Genomic DNA, 19,220 nt, shown 5'->3' with positions numbered 1-19,220 from the left:
TTGTTTTGTGCAGAAATACTGTTTCATGAGTTTTATTAAATTATGTGTCTTTGTAACAAAAAAAACTTTGTAAAATAATGCTTTAAAACTGGTTCTTTGCTCAGTTGTTATGCATAGGTTACACTCTTTTATCCATTGAGTTAGGTGGCCAGTGTTAAGTGGCTCATGCTTAACAAATACACAACAAAAAATAATTTCTCTGAAAATGGGAAGGAAAAGGAATGGACTGAAAATGACTGAAAAGAAAAACTCTCAAAGACCTTAAGAAAACCTGGAGAACTCTTGCTGAAAGCCACTGATAATGAACTGTGGATTTCCGGGCTTATGTAAATGCTATTGTTTTTACCGACTGAGAGTTGGCTAGCTTGCATAGCTACCGTTAATTGTCATGCTAACTTTGTACTTTTCATTGTTGACATTCACTCAAGCAAGAAGGATCACAAAACAGCACCAAACTATATAAGAAGCGTAAAGAAAGAAAAAAAAAATCACGACTCATCAGTAGTTTTCAAATCTGACCTAAAGTAAACACAGACATGTTGCCAACTGTATTAGTTACTTCCTTCTGGGCATGTGAGGTTGTTGATGGCATCAACAGTTGAAATAAATATCTTTTTGCAGTTTTCCAGTAGCCTAGCCTAAACGTAAACATGCAGAACAGAAGTTTGGATTAAAAGTATCTCTGGTCAGCATCTGAAATAAGACATGACAATCCCAGCTTTTGACACATTTAGTTCATATCAGGTATAAATAATACCCAGCACTTCTAATTTCCCCTCTCAGAAAATTTTAACTTTCTTCTTCTTCTTCTTCTTCTTCTTCATCTTCTTCTTCTTCTTCATCTTCAGCATCTTCATCTTTTTCTTTGTTCATTTTCCAGCTCAGAGTCCACTCACTGTTTGGCATGCTGTCTTCTTCATGCGTCAGTCCCATATACCGCTGACTCCGGTGCTCCATAGAGAAACACACCACGTCATCATCATCTGGCTTTCTATAGCGACAAATCCTCCATGAGTCCTTCCAAGCTCTCAATTCCGATTCCTCACCCTCTTCGTAAGCCTCATCCTCAGCATCACAACCTCCTCTGTGAGCTACTGCCACCATCCATGACTGCTTCCAGGAGGGAAAGCAGGCGTTCAGTTTGTGGAACTGCAGATGGAGCGGGACATCGGGCTTATGTTTCATTCTTTTCTGTGACTTCTTCACCTTCTTTTCTTCTTCTGTGTTTTTCTCTACTATAACCTCTGCTTCATTTTCTTTCTCACCAGCCTCCTTCTCTTCATCCTCCTCCTCCTCTTCCTCATCCTTGTGATGGTCAGCTTTTTTGTCATTCTCTTTAATTTCTTCTTCATCTTTCTCAAATATTACACCACCTTCCTCCTCGTCAACATTTTCATTCTCCTCTCTGTCTTTACCATCCTCATCACTCTCCTGGTCGTTGTCTGCTTCATCCTCTTCTTCCTTCTCTTCTTCTTCATCCTCGCTATCTACATTATTGCCTTCATTCTTTTGCACATCATCCTCTTCTTCATCTTCATCAGCTTTGTCATCATCTTCATCTTTTTCATCTTCCTCCTTATCTACATTAACCCTACTACTCTTATTTCTTTCTGTTTCATTTTTTTCATCCCCACCACCCTCTCCCTTTTCTTCTTCTTCTTCTTCTTCTTCTTCTTCTTCTTCTTCTTCTTCTCCTTCTTTTGCTTCTTCTTCTTCATCTTCTTCTTTTTCTTTTGCTTCTTCTTCTTCTTCTTCTTCTTCTTCTTCCTCTCCTTCTTTTGCTTCTTCTTCTTCTTCTTCATCTTCATCTTCTTCTTTTTCTTTTGCTTCTTCTTCTTCTTCTTCTTCTTCCTCTTCTTCTTCTTCCTCACCTTCTTTTGCTTCTTCTTCATCTTCTTTTGCTTCTTCTTCTTCTTCTTCTTCTTCTTCTTCTTCTTTTTCTTTTGCTTCTTCTTCTTTTCCTTCTTTTGATTCTTCTTCTTCCTCCTCTTCTTCTTCTTCTTCTCCACCTTTATCTTTCTTGTCCATCTCTTTGTATTTTTCTTTTTCACATACATTTGTTTCATCATCATTGTTATTATAATCTTCATCTTCCTCCTCTTCCTCATCTACCTCTGCATCTTCATCCCTGCCACCATCATGGTTTCCTTTCTCCTCATTTATGCCATTCTTGTTCTCCTCTTCCTCATCTTCTATGTCTTCCTCCTCCTCTTCTTCCTTTATTTCTGCATTCACTTCCTCTTCTTCGTCTGTGCCTTCCTCATTCAGCTTTTCCACTTTGTCATCCCTTTCATCTTCATTCAATTCACTGTCCTGCTCTTCCTCTTCTACTTCACCCTCATCATTTTCATTTGTGTCTTTTTCCTGCTTCTCTACCTTAGTTTTTTCATCCCCTTCCTCCACCTCCTCCTCTTCTTTCTCCTCCTCATCGTTATCTGTTTCATTGTCATCTTTTTGATTGCCTTTTTTGTTTCCATCCTCCCTTCCACCATCTTCATCCTGTTCCTCTTCATTGTCTTCTTCCTTGCCCTCCTTCTTGTTGTCAGTATCTTCATACTCTTCTTCCTCCTCCTCCTCATTTTCATCCACTCCTTCATCTTCTTCCTCATCATCTTCAGCCTTCTTGTTAAGGGCTTTTTCTTTCTTTTCTATAACTATTTCTATTTTTCTCTCCTTTTCTAGTTTTTTGTCCACATTATTTTTATTGAAAGCTTCCTCCTCTTCAACTCCTTCATCCTCCTCCACACCATCCAGATTTCCATCCTCCTCTTCCTCATCCATATCTCTGTCCTCATTATTCACTCCTTCATCATCCTCCTCCCCTTTGACATATATTTCCTCTGCTTCCCCCTCCTCCTCTGTTTCCTCCTCCTCTACCTTAAACCATCCTCTTGGAGCCTTCCAGGCCTCCATCCACTCAGTGGTGTCTGTCATCTCCTCGTCCAACTCTGATGTGAAGAGGAAGTTTGTAGCTTTGCGTTTTCTCTCCAGCATGGCACTGTGTTGATGATTGGAGTTTACAGAAGCTTTGCACCACCTGTGGATGAAATCACGGTTTGGTTAAATGGACATGAAGAAGAACTTTTCATAGAAATATAACAGTAGAAATAGTAAACCATGTGTGATTCAAGCTAGGGCTGAATCAGTTAGGCCTGGATCAGGTGACCCCGAATCCTCCCTTTGTTATGCTGCAAAAGGGGGATGCTGCTGGGAGATTCCCATGCATTCACATTTCTCACTCACTATATGTTAATAGACCTCTCTGCACTGATTCATAGTTGTTATTAATCTCCAGCTCTCGTCCACAGCATGTCTTTTATCCTGTCTTCCTTCCCCAACCGGTCTCTGCATGTATTATTGTAAGGTCTACCGTATAATACAAAGCTACTTGAGGGGACTGATTTTGTGATTTAGCGCTATATAAATAAAACTGAGCTGAATTGAATTGAATCTGAAGACATTTGAGCTGATTTGCTCATCAGGTCCATCTTTGGGAAGATCACAAAAACAACCAAGAAAGACATGCAACTCCAAAACAGAGGGGTTTTGTAGCTGTTTTGTTTCTGTTTGTGTCACGGCGAGTGGAGTGAGCCGTGGGGAAATAATAAAGGAGGATCTAATTGCAGTAGTGAAGGTGATGTGGTTTATTGAACACAAAATGCAAATGGAGAAACAGCAAAAGGGACTGAAAACTATTTAAACTGAGAACAACTAAACTACTGAACACAAACCAGGACCTGAACATGAAGGAGGATGAGCAGAGGTAAATGACGACGGACATCATGAAGCATGGTGGATACACAGACAGACCAGCCACTACAATGACAGAAAACACGACCTAAAAACACTCAGAGAAACACAGGGAGATTACAGACAGGTGGGGGACACAGCTGGGAGTGATTAACGAGACGAGACAAGGGAGGTAAACTGAACACGCTCACATGAGACATAGACTTTCACAATAAAACAGGAAACAAGAAACCACTAAACAAAGTTTATTTTTTGCCTGTTTGACAAATTGTGATAGTTGACAAAGATAACCTGAGTAAATGCAAAATTGTTTTTAGATGACCATTTCATTTATTAGGGAACAAAAGCTTTCAAACCTAGGTAGAGCAAGAATTAGAGCAGGCCCTCTACTAACTGGAAGATTGGTGGTTTGATCCCTGGCTACTCCAGTCTGCTTGCCTTGGGCAAGAAACGGAACCCCAAGTTGCTCTTTGATGCATTCATCAGCGTGTGAATGTTAGCCAGAAAGCATCAGGTGTAGAAAAATGTGCCTGTTTGAAGGTCTGTGTTTTTTGTGGAGTTTTACAAACTATCAAGTTGCCTTATCATAACGCAAGATAACAAGTCTTCATGAATCTTATTACAAATATAGCCCTTTTATGTTTAGCATCAGGTGCAGAACACAGTGGTAACTCACCTGAGCTGCTGCTTATATCCCCAGCAAGTGCTCCAGCTTTTCTGCCGTTCTTCACCTTCCTCTGGAGGAGCTGCTGACAGTAGCCAGGATTTGCTCCATCCTGGTACGCACACATCAGTTATAGTCATCATAACTTCAGCGTCCGCACTGAAGGAACTCTCACTTAGCGTCTCATCATCTGTGAAGTCGTTTGTTTCAAAATCTGCTCCAGACATTTTCCATGAATCCTCCCAGTCAAAGGGTTCATCCTGTTTGATGATTCAAGAGTGGTAATACAAATATTAATAAGTGTTTATCTGATTCAGTGCCCATGTAGCATCTGGCCAAACCATAAAGAGCAGAAATCAACAATACAACAGTCATTGTAATGATCCCCACCTCCTCCTCTAGCTGTTGTATTTGATCAAAGTTGTTGGTTAGGTTTTGTTGGTAGTCAGTCCAGATATGATCCCAGTCCTTTTTCTCCTGCCTGAAGGGAAAGTTCATGATCTTCCAGGTACCAGCCCAAACAGGAAGAGAATATGTTTCTATCGCAACCTTACAAACGTTCTCTCTTTGAAATAGAATATCCCAGTGAAACTGTTTTGCCTCAGAAAGCTCCACCTGGCCTGGACTCTTCACCTGGAAACAAGAAAAACAAGACAACACTGCAAAGTTATCTACAAAATCTGAACAGGATGTTAACTGAACAGCAAACTCTGTTTGATTAAGATCAGGTGACTTGTCCCTTGAAGGATATTTAATGATTTGTTTTGTTTATTTTTCTTCTGACCCTGTTTGGGTGTTTTAGGCACTTTTACATGTATGGCACCTTGGAAGTTCCTTCTATCAAGCTATGTCGTGTAGTCAGGACTGTACCCAAAATATTTCCCAGACCTCAAAAACTGCAGGCAATATTAAATTTTAGTGTTTGTACCTGTTTCCAGGATTGATTCCACTTATGAGCAGGAAACATCCATTCACCCTTCAGTCCGCTTCCCTTTGCTTTGTACTTGCTGTTCTTAGTTAGCTCTATGGTTGTGAACCCTAGAATTCTGGTTTGCAACTCTTGGGCTTTCAGAAAAAGATACTTTGGTGGCTTCAAGCTCATCCAGGAGTCCTTCCAGCAAATTCGAAATGCATCAACCTCTACTTTGCGCTTTTGCCTTCGAAGTCTGGGTGATGTTGACCTTCTCGGAGGAGGTGGTGGAGGAGGAGGCTCGGCTTTGGGTTTGGGAGGAGGAGGGACAACTTTGAATCGAATTCTGGGCTTGTTTTTTTCTGCTTCAGCTGCACCACTTGTGACCCTCTTAAACTCACTCATGCCATCTTTCATCTTGTCTCCATTAGCAACCAGCCAGTGATAGTTCCATTTTGAGAGTAGCCTGCAGATTAAAACAAAAAAACACGCTGGATCAGTGTATATGAATACAGATCTTAGGTACAGAAACATTCATCAGCTGTGGACCAAGGACCAAACCTCCTGGCTGGTGATTACAGGCTGGTCTCAAATTATTAATTAAATGATTTGTGAAAATTAAAATGTATTTTATGTAAAACTTACTTTTTAAAAATGTTTGACCAGAAACAAACTTCTGCGTCTTTTCAAGTCAGCCCAAGCTCCATAAACAAGTACCTTTGGACCAGTTATCTATTGACATTAAAGTTTGATTTTACTGTTGTCTTTGAATGATGGAGGTGATTCAGGAATTCGTAGAATAATGTGATAATAAATTGGGAAATAAATTATAAGATAAAAATCTGAAAATCTTTATAGCTGCATTTTCAAATTTTCAACATTTTCTTTACATTGTACAAAAAAAAAGGTTTATTCTCACAGATTGGTGGAACTTTTCTGCTTCCATTGTTCCTCTTTTTTGTTGTCGTCGGCGATGCTCTGGGCTCTCTTCTCCCACTGGTCTCTCAGACGCCCATTGCTGAATGTTCTCTGCTCCCCCTTTGTAGACAACATCTTGTTACCTGAGAGATGTAGAAATAATAATAATAATAATAATAATAATAATAATAATAATAATAATAATAATAATAATAATAATGATAAAACAACCATAAGAATCCTTTAGAGTTTTTTTTTCCCCAAATGACAGAAACATTAGGATCCAATCTCTAATTCTTAAGGCCTGGTCAGCTACAGCACTGGAAAAAATGTTGAATAGACCAAATGTAACCCAAAACTTGTGAACTATAGGCTTGACAGTGGTTTCAGCAACTTTGTGAGCCAAATGTGGTCCATATGCTACAATGTGTCTGTTATTTGGTCCATGTCAGGCAAACCCTCAGCTAAGTTGAAGCAGCCTGGTCTTTGGTCAAAACTCATAGCCAAAGAAAATACTGACAACAACAATCAAAAGTATGACTCCCATGAGTGTGGAGTAAAAAAAAATTCCATTTGTTGATTTAAAATGACGTTTGTGGCAGACCTGCCATGAGGGGGGGGGGAAAGTGGAACAGCTTTCAAGAAAAATGATGAAGAATGGATTTTTTGTTTAGAAACAAATCTTGTTTCTCATGAACAACTGGATGATTGCACAATCAACAATTTTGTCTGTGCTTGATTGTGGAGATGCTGCAGGCATGCATGTTTCTATATCTGTAGAACCCAAAAGGTTGATATTTTTTTTTATTCTGTTCATCTGAATGTAGCGTTTTCAGTGGGAGAAACGTTTCGTCCCTCATCCAAATGACTTCTTCAGTCTCAGCTGACTGCAGGTTTCTCAAACCCTATAAACAGTACATTTGCTTAATAACCAGTGTTGGGGAGTAACGGAATACATGTACCGCCGTTACGTATTTAGAATACAAAATATGAGTAACTGTATTCCGTTACAGTTACCGTTTAAACAGGTGGTATTCAGAATACAGTTACTTTGTTAAAATAAATGGATTACACTGCGGTACTTTCCTGTTTCATTTTGTCGCGGGTCAGGACTGTTTGGGTTTTGTTTGACAGCTACGTTCTTTTGTTCCAGGCGGCAGCGTTACGGTTGCCATGGTTACAGGGCGACGCTCTCTCTCTCTGCGACTGTGTGTTTCCTGGGTGAGAGAGCGCCTTTTCGTTGTTGTTGTTGTTGTGCTAAGCTAACAGGCAGAATGCTACAAGCATAGCTCTAAAGCAGTGGTTCTTAACCTGGGTTCGATCAAACCCTAGGGGTTCGGTGAGTCGGTCTCAGGGGTTCGGCAGAGCCTCCACTGCGGAGGTCGCAGAGGTCCAGCCACGCCCGAATTATCTTGTAAATTTGTGATGACACGCCCCCTTCTGGCCATCACTGGCTGCAGACGATCATGCTACACTGCTTGGCCAATCAGGCCTGCAGGGAATGTAGCGCGCGCAGTAGTCAACATGTGAATGTCGTGGTAGTACTTCGCGTGATTTTTTTTTTTAACATTTTAATCCATACTAACTATGCCGGGCAAAAAAAGAAAGTGGTTGGACGAATATGTACAGTATGGATTTACATGTATCACGGAACGTGATGGGAGTGAGCGTCCTATCTGCATGATTTGCAACGCCAAGTTGAGCAACTCTAGTCTCACACCGGCAAAACTAAAGGAACACTTCTTGAAGCTGCATGGAGACGGGGAATACAAGAACACAACACTTGCTGAATTCAAGGTGAAGAGAGCCAGATTCGATGAAAGGCCCACTCTGCCTGCTCTTGGATTTGTACCCGTTAACAAACCGATCCTCACAGCATCGTACGAAGTTGCTTACCTGATCGCAAAGCAGGGCAAGCCACACACCATTGGTGAAACACTCGTGAAACCAGCCGCGTTAAAGATGGCAAATCTGATACTCGGAACAGCGGCCGAAGGTAAATTATCACAAATTCCTCTTTCAAATGACACCGTCAGCGACAGAATAGAAGACATGAGTAAAGACATCTTGGCTCAAGTAGTCGCCGATCTGATTTCAAGCCCGGCAAAATTCAGCCTTCAGCTCGATGAGAGCACAGACGTTGCTAATCTAAGCCAGCTTACTGTTTTTGTGCGCTATGTGAAAGATGACATGATAAAAGAAGATTTTTTATTTTGTAAGCCTCTTACAACAACAACTAAGGCAGCCGATGTGAAGAAGCTTGTGGATGACTTCTTCCGAGACAACAATCTTTCATGGGACATGGTTTCTGCAGTTTGTACAGATGGAGCTCCCGTCATGCTGGGAAGAAACTCTGGTTTTGGTGCGCTAGTAAAAGCCGATGCACCACACATCATTGTGACTCATTGTATTTTGCACAGGCATGCATTGGCAACAAAAACCTTGCCCCCAAAAATGGCAGATGTATTAAAAACCGTGGTGGAATGTGTGAACTATGTGCGAAATAGTGCTCTGAGGCACCGCATCTTCAGTGAGCTGTGTAAAGAAATGGGCTCTGAATTCGAGGTACTTCTGTACCATTCTAATGTTCGGTGGTTATCCCGGGGACAGGTGCTGAATCGTGTTTTTGCCATGCGTGTGGAATTAGCCCTGTTTTTGCAAGAGCACCAACACTGTCATGCAGATTGCTTCAAAAATCCTGAGTTCATTCTCATTTTAGCGTACATGGTTGATATATTCGCAGCTCTCAATCATCTCAATCAGCAGATGCAGGGTGGTGGAGTCAATATCATAGAAGCGGAAGAACACCTGAAGGCTTTTCAAAAAAAGCTAACGTTATGGAAACGACGAACAGAGAACAACAACTTTGCAAACTTCCCCCTTCTGGACAACTGTGTAAGTAAGGTCGAAGATGTGTCTGGAATCTGAGATGTTTCTGTATCCACGGAACTGAAGCAAACAATTGCAACGCACTTAGATGAGCTTGCAAAGTCTCTCGACAGATATTTCCCTACAAGAGAGTCATATCCAGCATGGGTGAGACAGCTGTTCACGTTTGCTGTTGAGACAGCAGATGTCAATGATGAATACCTTGACGAAATCATTGAAATTCAGCAGAGCCAGGTTCAACAGCAACTCTTCAGAACAACAACACTCTCAACGTTTTGGTGTCGACAAATGGACAAGTATCCAATTATTGCTAAGAAAGCCCTGGATTTTTTTATACCATTTGTTACAACATATCTTTGCGAGCAATCCTTTTCGACGATGCTGGACATAAAAACGAAGAAAAGGAACAGACTTTTCTGTGAAAATGACATGAGACTGGCACTTGCCAAGGTGAAGCCACGCATATCTGAACTGGTCTCTCAAAGGCAACAGCAGAAGTCACACTGATTTGCAGGTATGTAATTTGTTGTAAGTTCATGCATTGTGTTGGTTTTGTTCTTTGAACAAGGTGATGTTCATGTACGGCTCATTTTGTGCACCAGTAAAAAAACATATCTATGTCTTGAATTTGAAGAAAAAAAAAAAAATTCACTAAAGAGGGGTTCGGTGAATGCGCATATGAAACTGGTGGGGTTCGGTACCTCCAACAAGGTTAAGAACCACTGCTCTAAAGAATGTAGCATCATGTTCAGTGTAGTCCGTGCTGCTGGGAGAATGGACTGCCATACACGTTATGTGTCTGTGAGCGCGAGGAGGGAGAAAAAGGGGAGTGGAAAGGTACGAGCAGTCATCGAGCAAAAACGGGAGCTGGAAGCATGTAAATATAATAATAACCACTGCAGCCAAGAAGAGTGCCTGACGAGCCCAGTTGTAAGTAAGCTATTAAGACTCGACTGTACACTGTGTTCGTGTTTTCCTCCGAAAACAACAAGTTCCGTTGGAGCAGTCTTTCAACGCCTCTCTCTGTCTGTCGCAAGAAAAGTTGACCCACACAACAAAGTAGAGCTATTTTTCGGCTACCAGCCGACAGGGACCCCGCCGTATTATGCTGGGCTTACACTGTGCGATTTTTTCAGTCGCGCGATTCAGCTTCTGCTCAAACTGTACGATTGACTCGCAGGGGTTAGAAGTTCATAGGTCACGATGCAGGGTCTCACACTATACGGCCCGATGCTCTGATGCGACCTGAGTGCTCACACTGTGCGTCCATAAAAATGAAGGTTATAACAGAAATTCTGTCGCTCGCTCTCCCTCTCCGTCTTTCACTCACACAGACACACCACCACCATCAACTTTGCTAAATTGCTAATGAAAAACATTGGTCAGGCAGCTGTGATTGAGCAGCAGTGTCGATCCAACTATTTTCACGGTTGTTGTGGTCGTGATAATTTTGTGAGGCCACATCGAAAGGGCTCGGATGGTTCTACAGGTTGTGCCTCCATCGCTTGTGTCCAGATCACACGCTGCACTGCCGTGCTACGCCGTCTTTTTCGCTGACATTTGTGTTTGCGCGTGCGCAGTGTGGCAAACTGCGGTGACACCCTCACGACCAAGCGATTGATGATCGGGAGCTGGTCGTGAGGTGTCAATCGCTTCTCGTTACCCCACGTATACTACACGATGCACGACGCACGATGAAGGCCAAAATCGGGCCGATCGCCAAAACGATCGCACGACTCAAAAATCGGCTCAAAATGGGCCAAAAATCGCACAGTGTGAGCCCAGCATTAGTCAGAGGTCCCTTTACTACAGTTCGGAGTCGCGGACCTTCAGTAATAGTAATAAATCACACAGCAATAGTACATTCACGTTGTTGTAAAAAGCATGATAGTATTGTAGCGGGTCTGGGCTGTTCGGGGTTCTGCTTGTACAGTTATGTTTTGTGTATGTTGCCATGGTGACGGGTGACGCCCTCTCGCTGCGACGGTGTGTCCTTCCGGGGTCAGAGGGCGCCCTATGTGTGTTGTGGTTGCCGCACTGAGCAGTTAGCTAGTGGCAGTGTGTTCTTCTGCAAATGTAATAAACGGCTGTGCTCCCTGGCTAGCTCACGGGAAGCAAGACCAAACGATACCTCCGTCTCCTCCTTGTCTGAACTCGCCACAATATATTAAGTAATCCAAAGTATTCAGAATACGTTACTGTCATTGAGTAACGTAACGGAATAGGTTACAGAATACATTTTGGGGCATGTATTCTGTATTCTGTAATGGAATACATTTTAAAAGTAACCTTCCCAACACTGTTAATAACTGAAACCAGCCCACTGAATGAACAGTGGGCTGTGAGGTTGTTCATTCAGTGGCAGTCAGCTGAGACGGAAAAAGTAATTTGGATGAGTGACGAAATGTTTCTCCTACTGAAAATGTTACGTCCAGATTAACAGAATCAACCTTTTGGGATTTACTTACGTGGATGACTGAGCATGCATCAAAATATTATTTGTAGAAGTACATTATGACTCATCACAGGTATTTTCTTACTCCTCTGTATGTTATATGGAAAAGTGTGACAATGCTACCTAGCAAATAGAAGACCTCTACTTCTTGTTTGAATTTAAAGTGAGTACTTACAGCATCAGGTCACAGGACATTTAACATTAGCTGTACTTGCTGTTCATACTGAACTTGGAAAAACTGGAAATAATTTGCAGCCAATAAATGTAACGAGCTACAAAAAACTATGAAACTGCATTCTGTGATTCAACTGGAACATTTTAAAAGGTTATATTTGTCTATCTGCAACTAGTTTTGCATATGTTTTTCTTGATTTGTGATCAGTGTAGCTGTTTGTCTCAATATTTGGACTGTTTGTTGTACACGTCTCTAAAAATAGATCTAAATTTCAATGAGACTATAAAGGATTTAATAATAATAATAATGCGACAGCGGTAGGAAGAATGTGTACATGCCAGACTGGAATTGGATGTCTGTATTCCTCATTTAGACCCTGATTTATCCACTGGAAACTGATGCAGGAAATTGAGTTCCTTAAAAGGTTTTGTCTCTTGCAAAGGCACCTGTGTTGAAAATGGGGCTTTTTTTTTTTGGTGTGCTGGTAAAGAATCACCAGAGATCTGTTGATTCTTTTACTTCTTCCTAAAGTACATCATGGGCTACTTCTGACTTTAAGTGGCATTAGTTATTCAAGATTGCAGGAAAAAAAATTAGACGTATGCTGCACATTCTTGGAACAATGCGCCTCAAAATGAAAAATGTTACATAGATTATTGTTATTAACTTTCTTGTGGGGTCTTGCGAGATACTGAGACACAGATTTCTATCTGGTCTCAAAATGGAGATCTTTGGAGTGTAAGGTAAATATGTTAACAACTGCACCATGGAGCATCATTTGGTTATTCATTACAACATTTATTATTAAAACGAATTATTAAAATATCCTTTCCAGGTTTTTATTTCTTAGTTCAGATGTCATATTGTCTGCCTTGACTGTATTCCTTGAAGTTTAGTTTGGTTTTTCAGTTTGACTGATTAATTTGACACTTTACTGTTTTCCCAAGTTATACTGCAATAATTTCAAAGACATAGACTAAACTTTGAAGTAGTGAACCTATTCAGAAGATCATCACAATTCCCACAGTACACAAACACAATACAACCCAGAAATGTAGCACAACATTTGCAGCCTATAAACACAACACACCAAATGTCCATTCTTTACCTTGTTTTCTCTGTATGGCTTTTCAAAATATGTTTCCAGTTTTGAGTAATCAGTAAATTAAGTTGCTAATACACCACTGAGCTTATCTAGATAAACATACTTTCATTCCATGTTGAATTCAGAAACGGTATTCGATATGAAACCGTTCCAACATTTTAAATTGGTACTTAAAAAGTAATCACCACCCAGTCTCCTCTTAGATACATACCGATAGTTCAACACAGTTTTGAGCCCAGCTTTGGTCCAGTTCTCAGTGCAGCGTCTTGTTGAATACTGGCTCATGTAACTGTGACACCAGACCACCACTTATGCTCTAAAATTAAACTCAGCTCTTCTTCAAGGAGCGACAACAACAAAACATCACAACACTGATTCAGGAAAGATGGAGATTCTGTGTCATTTAAACATAATAATAATGTCAGTTTGTTCATTTTAATCTGAAAATGTGTATATGTTAATGCCTTTGCTGTCAGTCAATGGTTTGTACTCTTCAGTTCATTATGATTCAAAAATAGAGAGAGGCTTTCACTATTTAAATAAAATGAAGATTCTCAACATTTTCTAGAAATAATCAGTCAAATTATACACAGGATATGTATATGATACTTTGATAAACTACAATAATATGGACAACCAGAGTCAGAGTTACAGTGAACTCAGAAAGGTCCCCGCCTTTAATCTGTGTCTGCTTGGAAAACTGACTCTGGACTTAGCAGTGTCTGTGTAAATAAATGAAGCATACTTAACAGACTAATGGTGAACTAAAATTAGAAAATGACCTCACATCTCCTTCACCACCTCAGTGTTCAGGATTTCCCCATCGGACACTTAACAAGAATCAAATGACAATAAACTCAAGAAAAGAAATGACTACAGGCCTGGAAGGGTTACAAATATAAATGAAATGAAACCTTTCCAAACATACCACAGATTGCAAGTATCAGCTATGATTATCTAGGCTAAAGATGCATATCTCTCTTTATTTTTGACACAAAGTTAAAACTGTTATCCGTCCTCTCCTCGGAGTCTGAGGAAGTGGTTAACAGTTTTCATTTTTCTTTGTAAGTTGGAGGATGCGGGGGTATGAGAACACACAGGTTTCTGAGTGCTCCTGTCCTGACTAAACTTTTGTGTTGAACTTTTAGGTTTTGTCAACAAAATTGCTTGGTTAGTAAAGTAATCCTGCCACAACTGGTGCAGTGCAGATATGAGGACCCAAATGCAGGACAAAGTAACAAAAAGGGAGCTTTAATGGCTGATAAAAAAGTTAAATATAAACTAAGTCTAAAGGATAATGATACAGAAATTCAGAAACACAGAAAATCACACAGAATTGTGAAAAGTACAGCACAAGAGAGAACCGCGAATCAGCAAAGACAAAAAAAGGGACTTAACATGAACGGTGGACTAATTACACCACAAGAAACAGGAGGGAGCATAAAAAAAAGCAACCATCAACAGGCGAAGAGAATCAGGGAAACAGGGGGAAAGCTAGACAGGAAATAAAAATGACACATGGCACATAAAGGACTTTCAAAGTAAAACAGGAAATAACCAACAGAGAACTAACACAGACATGTCAGTGAGAAAAGAACACCGGGGGACAAAGGTATTAACACAGTACTACAATTGCTCAGTACATAAATCAGAAGAAAAGATATGACAATAACTTAAACGCAGCACTATAATAATCATAAAGTAAAAAATGGAAACAAAGACTTAATATCACATCAATTAAAACTCACAAAAGAGATCAAAAGAAACCAAAAATCCAAACACTAACCAAACAAACCAAAACTTAAGTTAATTAAAAGAGAATCCAAGTTCAAAAACACAAAACCATAGCACCATGACCAGTCTTGGGACTAACGCGTTATTAAGTAACACGTTACAGTAACTACGTTATTATTGTGGTAACGAGCACGGTAACTAGTTATTATGCCAAAATCAGGAACGCTTTAGTCGTTACTGGCATTTAGATAGGGTCGTTACTCGTTACTTCGTGTGGTGGCTATCGCGGAGCTTCCACAGATTCAGTAACATTAGCAAGTGGTGGAAGCCAGCAGGTGGATGAAGGAAAAGGGACGCAGAAGGAAAAGAGACCTGAGGCGGCCGCCGGTCCAAGTGTGAACTGAACTTCAGGTAAGAAGTTATGACCTGCAGTCTCTCTGGGTCAGATATGAACCAAGTTTAGGTGGAGTTTATTTTCGTTATTCTGACTTTTTCCGTACTGCATGCTAGCTAGCATGACGGAGTTTCTATACAGCTGGGTGGTGCTGTGAAGTTAATGATGTTGAACTTTATTTTGTTCATAAGTTATTAGAGTTGCCAACCGTCCCGTCTGGTATTCAGAGAAAATATTACACGTTTCTTATTGAGGTGAAAAGTTTGCCCCGGACTTCAGCTACAATGGAAAAGGTACAAAGCTGGAGTTACTCTGTGTCTTTGCTGCACAGCTGCCTCTTCTTCTCTCATCCTCCCCCCTCCCTCTCCCGTTTCTACTTCAATCATGAAAACTGATCAATGATCAGCTGATCGGCTCTCTTGTTTGTTTATCGCCCACTTTGCGCCGAAAGAGGAAACCAGCGGATGTCGCGCTAAACAACAGCAGCACGTTTAAGCTTGATCAGCTATTGTTAGAATTTATTTAATATTAATTTCTAGTATCAGCTGATGTTTGCTGGAGCCACAGCTATAAAAAAGCTGCTGGTCATGATATGGTTTGTATATGTGGTGAGAGGGAAACATGAAGATGAAACCAGGAGATGTCCTTACTGGATCATCAGAGCTGAACAGGTGATGGAGAAACAGGTTTACCTTTTAGGTGACATGAATGAGTTGAAGGGACGTTATGAACTGTTTCTGAGAGACAAATAACACCAGGATCCTTTTTTAGGTAGCTGACAGCTGGTAACTGTGCAGGGGCGGGTCTAGCAAAGTGTTGCCAGGGGGCCATGTAGGGCATTAACAAGGAGAGGGGGGCACAAAGAAATACTTTTCTTTCTTATTCTCATTTAAAATGTCTAGCTTTTAAAAAATAATTAACTGAATCTTACAACAAACGATTGATAGATTGATGCATATATACCATCAAAACAGTGAACATCACTGTCACAACAGTGTTTATTTTCATTCAAAGGCTTTATGATTTTTCCTATAATGGTGGGCCAGTCTCTAGTCAAAATGCCCGGGCCAATTTTCTGTCCCAGTCCAGCCCTGTATGCAGCTCATCTGCAGTCTGGTGTTGCCTACATCTTCCTATTCAGAAGGCAGAATTTCCGAGTTCTGAGTACAATCGAACGCACCACGACTGCAGTTTTTGTGTTGGATGTAAAAGGCACACATGACGCTGTGACGTAGGCTAGAATCATGGCAGCAGTCAATGACGGTCCAGGCGTGGGATTTCTCTCGTGGAAATATGCACATTATCTTTTCCTTTCTATTGGTAGGTGGCACAGTGCACTTGTGGCAAGTAAGCAAGCTAGAAGACTGGCAAAGTTATGGAAGCAACACATTAACAAGAGAATTCTGAGTAAAACCAAAGTTACTTTCCCTAGTAACTAGTTACTAGGGAAAGTAACGAGTAACTTGAAGTAACTGAGTTACTTTTGAGAGAAGTAACTAGTAATGTAACTAAGTTACTATTTTAAAGTAACTTACCCAACACTGACCATGACACATGCTTTGTAGTGGTGCTAATAAACACTTTCACAATGTCTTCAAAAGACCTGAAGGCAAACTTCTCTCATATTCTGTACCTGATGAAAGATGTTGCTTTATTGAAGCACAGTACAGGAATCAGAAAAGTTAGAAAAGCAAAAAAGGAAATAAGAATAAAGCTTGGACTGACAATCAGAGCTCCTGGGCTTGAGAGGATTCAAATCTTACTTTTAGTCGTTATTGTAAAGATTAGATCAACGTCTGACCAAAGTTGCCTTTTGTTACTTTTTGCATTCAGGAACATTAACTTATTAACGGATAATGTTGGGTTTTTAATTTGAGCATATGTCACATATGCTCAAATTAGGTCTTTCAAATAATGCATTTATTACAGTTTTCTGTTAGTGGGTGGAAATTATTTCTCTGAGGTCTAAGTCATCAGGTGTTAATCCTGTCCCACATTTGGAGAAAGGTAAACAGACTATTCTGGAAAAGTTTTTAATGTTTGTGAAAATGGTTGTTCTCCTTGATCCCTAATTGATGAGACCTGAGAGAAGAAATTCATAAAAAACAAGCTTTAATTACATAATATGACTGCCCAGGGTTAGAGTTCAGGTTTGGGTCATCACCAATGGTGATGTAGACCTGAGAGGGTTAAAAATGTCTTTTAAGTTTTGCTTTTATTAATGTAATACTTTTGTTATTGTAAGACTTGACAGTCCAAGCAGTTAACCCTGGGAGCCTACATTACCCACAGTGCAGCTTGACCAGTGGCATGTCCAAGATAAGTGTTTTATGCTTCTAGCAGTATTTGAGCCTTGAGCCTCTGTGTTATAGTCTAGCCCTAACTTACAGATGCACACAGACATGTAATGTAGCTTTCTTCATTCGGTATCTTTAGTATTTTTTTTCTTCAACAATCTAATTGAAATGAATTATATGAGTGACTAATTCATTACAATATACAGGAAGTTCAATAAATGTAAAATTAAAAATAACAATCCCAACTTACCTGAAGTCTTTCTGTGTCTCAGATGTTTTATTTAAATCCCCTCTTACATGTAACTCTGCATTAATGTGGACCACAGTTTGTGTTCACTACTGACTGTCAGTGTCTGCGCCTGTCTGTCTCTACACTTTACAGCAGCTTCAGTGGTTCCTGTCTTACTCTCTCTCTCTCTGTTTTCAGTTCGTTTCTGCTTTTAACTTTTACCAGCGTACACTCAGTGTGTCCCGTGTCTCTGCTCTGTGGTGAGAAGGCTTCCCTTCTTTGCTATTTTTACATCATACGCTAACAGATCCAGAGCTCTAAATTTAGTTTCAGGGTGAGGCAACGAGAAACAGGACAGGAGCAGCCGGCTGCATGGAAATACGGAGAAGTGACATGAATTGTGCACAATCGAAATGGATTTTTAATTAACAGGTGCAGCTGCATAGACAAACAGGACAGCTGTTTGCAAGTGTTAACCAATCAGAAACCAAATGGTTTTTGAATCTTTAACAGCTGTAACATGCACATTTACTCCTCCAGAGATTTCTCACGCCGCCTGGCAATCAGCCAATCAGCACAAAGAGTCTGAAACACCTCTCCATATCAGATTGCAGGCATCCAGGCTCCCGTGGGAAAAGCTGGGTTAACTGTCTTCCTGACAGTTGGAGTACTTGGAAGTGAAACTGTCCTGCTTTACAAAATTGGTTCTAGCTTTAAAAAAGGTGTCAAGTTTGTGGGAATGAAAGCTAAAGGAGACTGTGCCATTACCCAATTAATTTAAAAGCTGCTAAGTGGGAAAAGATTCCAGTTTCCTCCATAATAGCAGTTTGTTGGCTGCAACTAAAAAATAAAGGCAATACAGGAGTTTCACCAAGGTTCCCACATTAAAATGTTCAGCTTTACAACAGAAATAAACAGATATGTCTGTGAAGGTTCTCAGTCATCCAGGTCATCGTAGTCAAAGGAGCTTGCAAAGAAAAGCGTCTGGACTTCTTTAAGTTACTTGGATACGTTTCACCTCTCATCCGAGAAGCTTCTTCAGTTCTAAGGTCAAATGGTGGAAATAAACAGACTAACAAAAGTTTACAACCTGATAAAAAAAGGTTTCTGTGGAGTGTTCCTGCTTCATAACAACAGTGAAGTGACATATCTTTTCACAACTCATGCTTGAGTTAACTTGGTCAGGCCTAAAGGTAAGGGTGTGACTGCTTTAAATGATTGTCATATCTATGCAAATGCCACAGACTGGTAGGTAACCATCTGGAAACCACCAGTCAACTGAGAAAAATGTACTCTTCCTAGCTGGTTGGTGAGTAGTTCCTGGCCCTTGCCAGGCAGAATAAATCATAAAGAGGATATGTCACCAAAAACATCCTTGTGATCGGTATTAAATTGCTACAGTCACCTGTAGCAAACCAGAAACAGAACATGATCTTCAAAATAAAAGATGTGCCTTGCTACTGTCAGCGCTCAGTCAACACATTTCAAAAGATCCAGTGTTTTACTTCCAGTGTTTTCAGTACTGCCTGTACAGTAGCTGCCAAATGTTTAAAGACAAGTTTGTTAGCAGCCAAACCAACTGCAGTCACCTAGCAAGGTCACCTAGCAATGACCTCTCCCTCCACCCTGCCTCACCAACCAGTTTGAGAATAAACAGTTTTCCTTCATGACATTTGGCCATGAAAACCTGGGCTTTCCAA

The 19,220-nt window shown here is 40.5% G+C and overlaps 1 protein-coding gene across 1 annotated transcript; it reads right to left on the bottom strand.

Annotated features, from left to right (window-relative positions):
- Nucleotides 1-229: 229 nt before the first annotated feature.
- LOC113026096 (spore wall protein 2-like) lies at nucleotides 230-17,782 on the bottom strand. Its single transcript, XM_026174534.1, has 8 exons — nucleotides 17,542-17,782; nucleotides 6,244-6,385; nucleotides 5,343-5,790; nucleotides 4,805-5,047; nucleotides 4,427-4,674; nucleotides 1,635-3,037; nucleotides 1,416-1,568; nucleotides 230-863 (listed from the first exon to the last, which is right to left on the bottom strand). Exons 2-8 carry the CDS (start codon nucleotides 6,375-6,377, stop codon nucleotides 790-792), a joined length of 2,703 nt encoding a protein of 900 aa, XP_026030319.1. The 5' UTR covers nucleotides 6,378-6,385; nucleotides 17,542-17,782; the 3' UTR covers nucleotides 230-789.
- Between the last annotated feature and the right edge of the window lie 1,438 nt (nucleotides 17,783-19,220).

Source organism: Astatotilapia calliptera, chromosome 7 (assembly GCF_900246225.1).
Source record: "Astatotilapia calliptera chromosome 7, fAstCal1.2, whole genome shotgun sequence".
Classification (NCBI taxonomy): domain Eukaryota; kingdom Metazoa; phylum Chordata; class Actinopteri; order Cichliformes; family Cichlidae; genus Astatotilapia; species Astatotilapia calliptera.
Note: the sequence above shows the minus strand (reverse complement) of the source record. Positions and strands in the feature narration are given on the sequence as shown.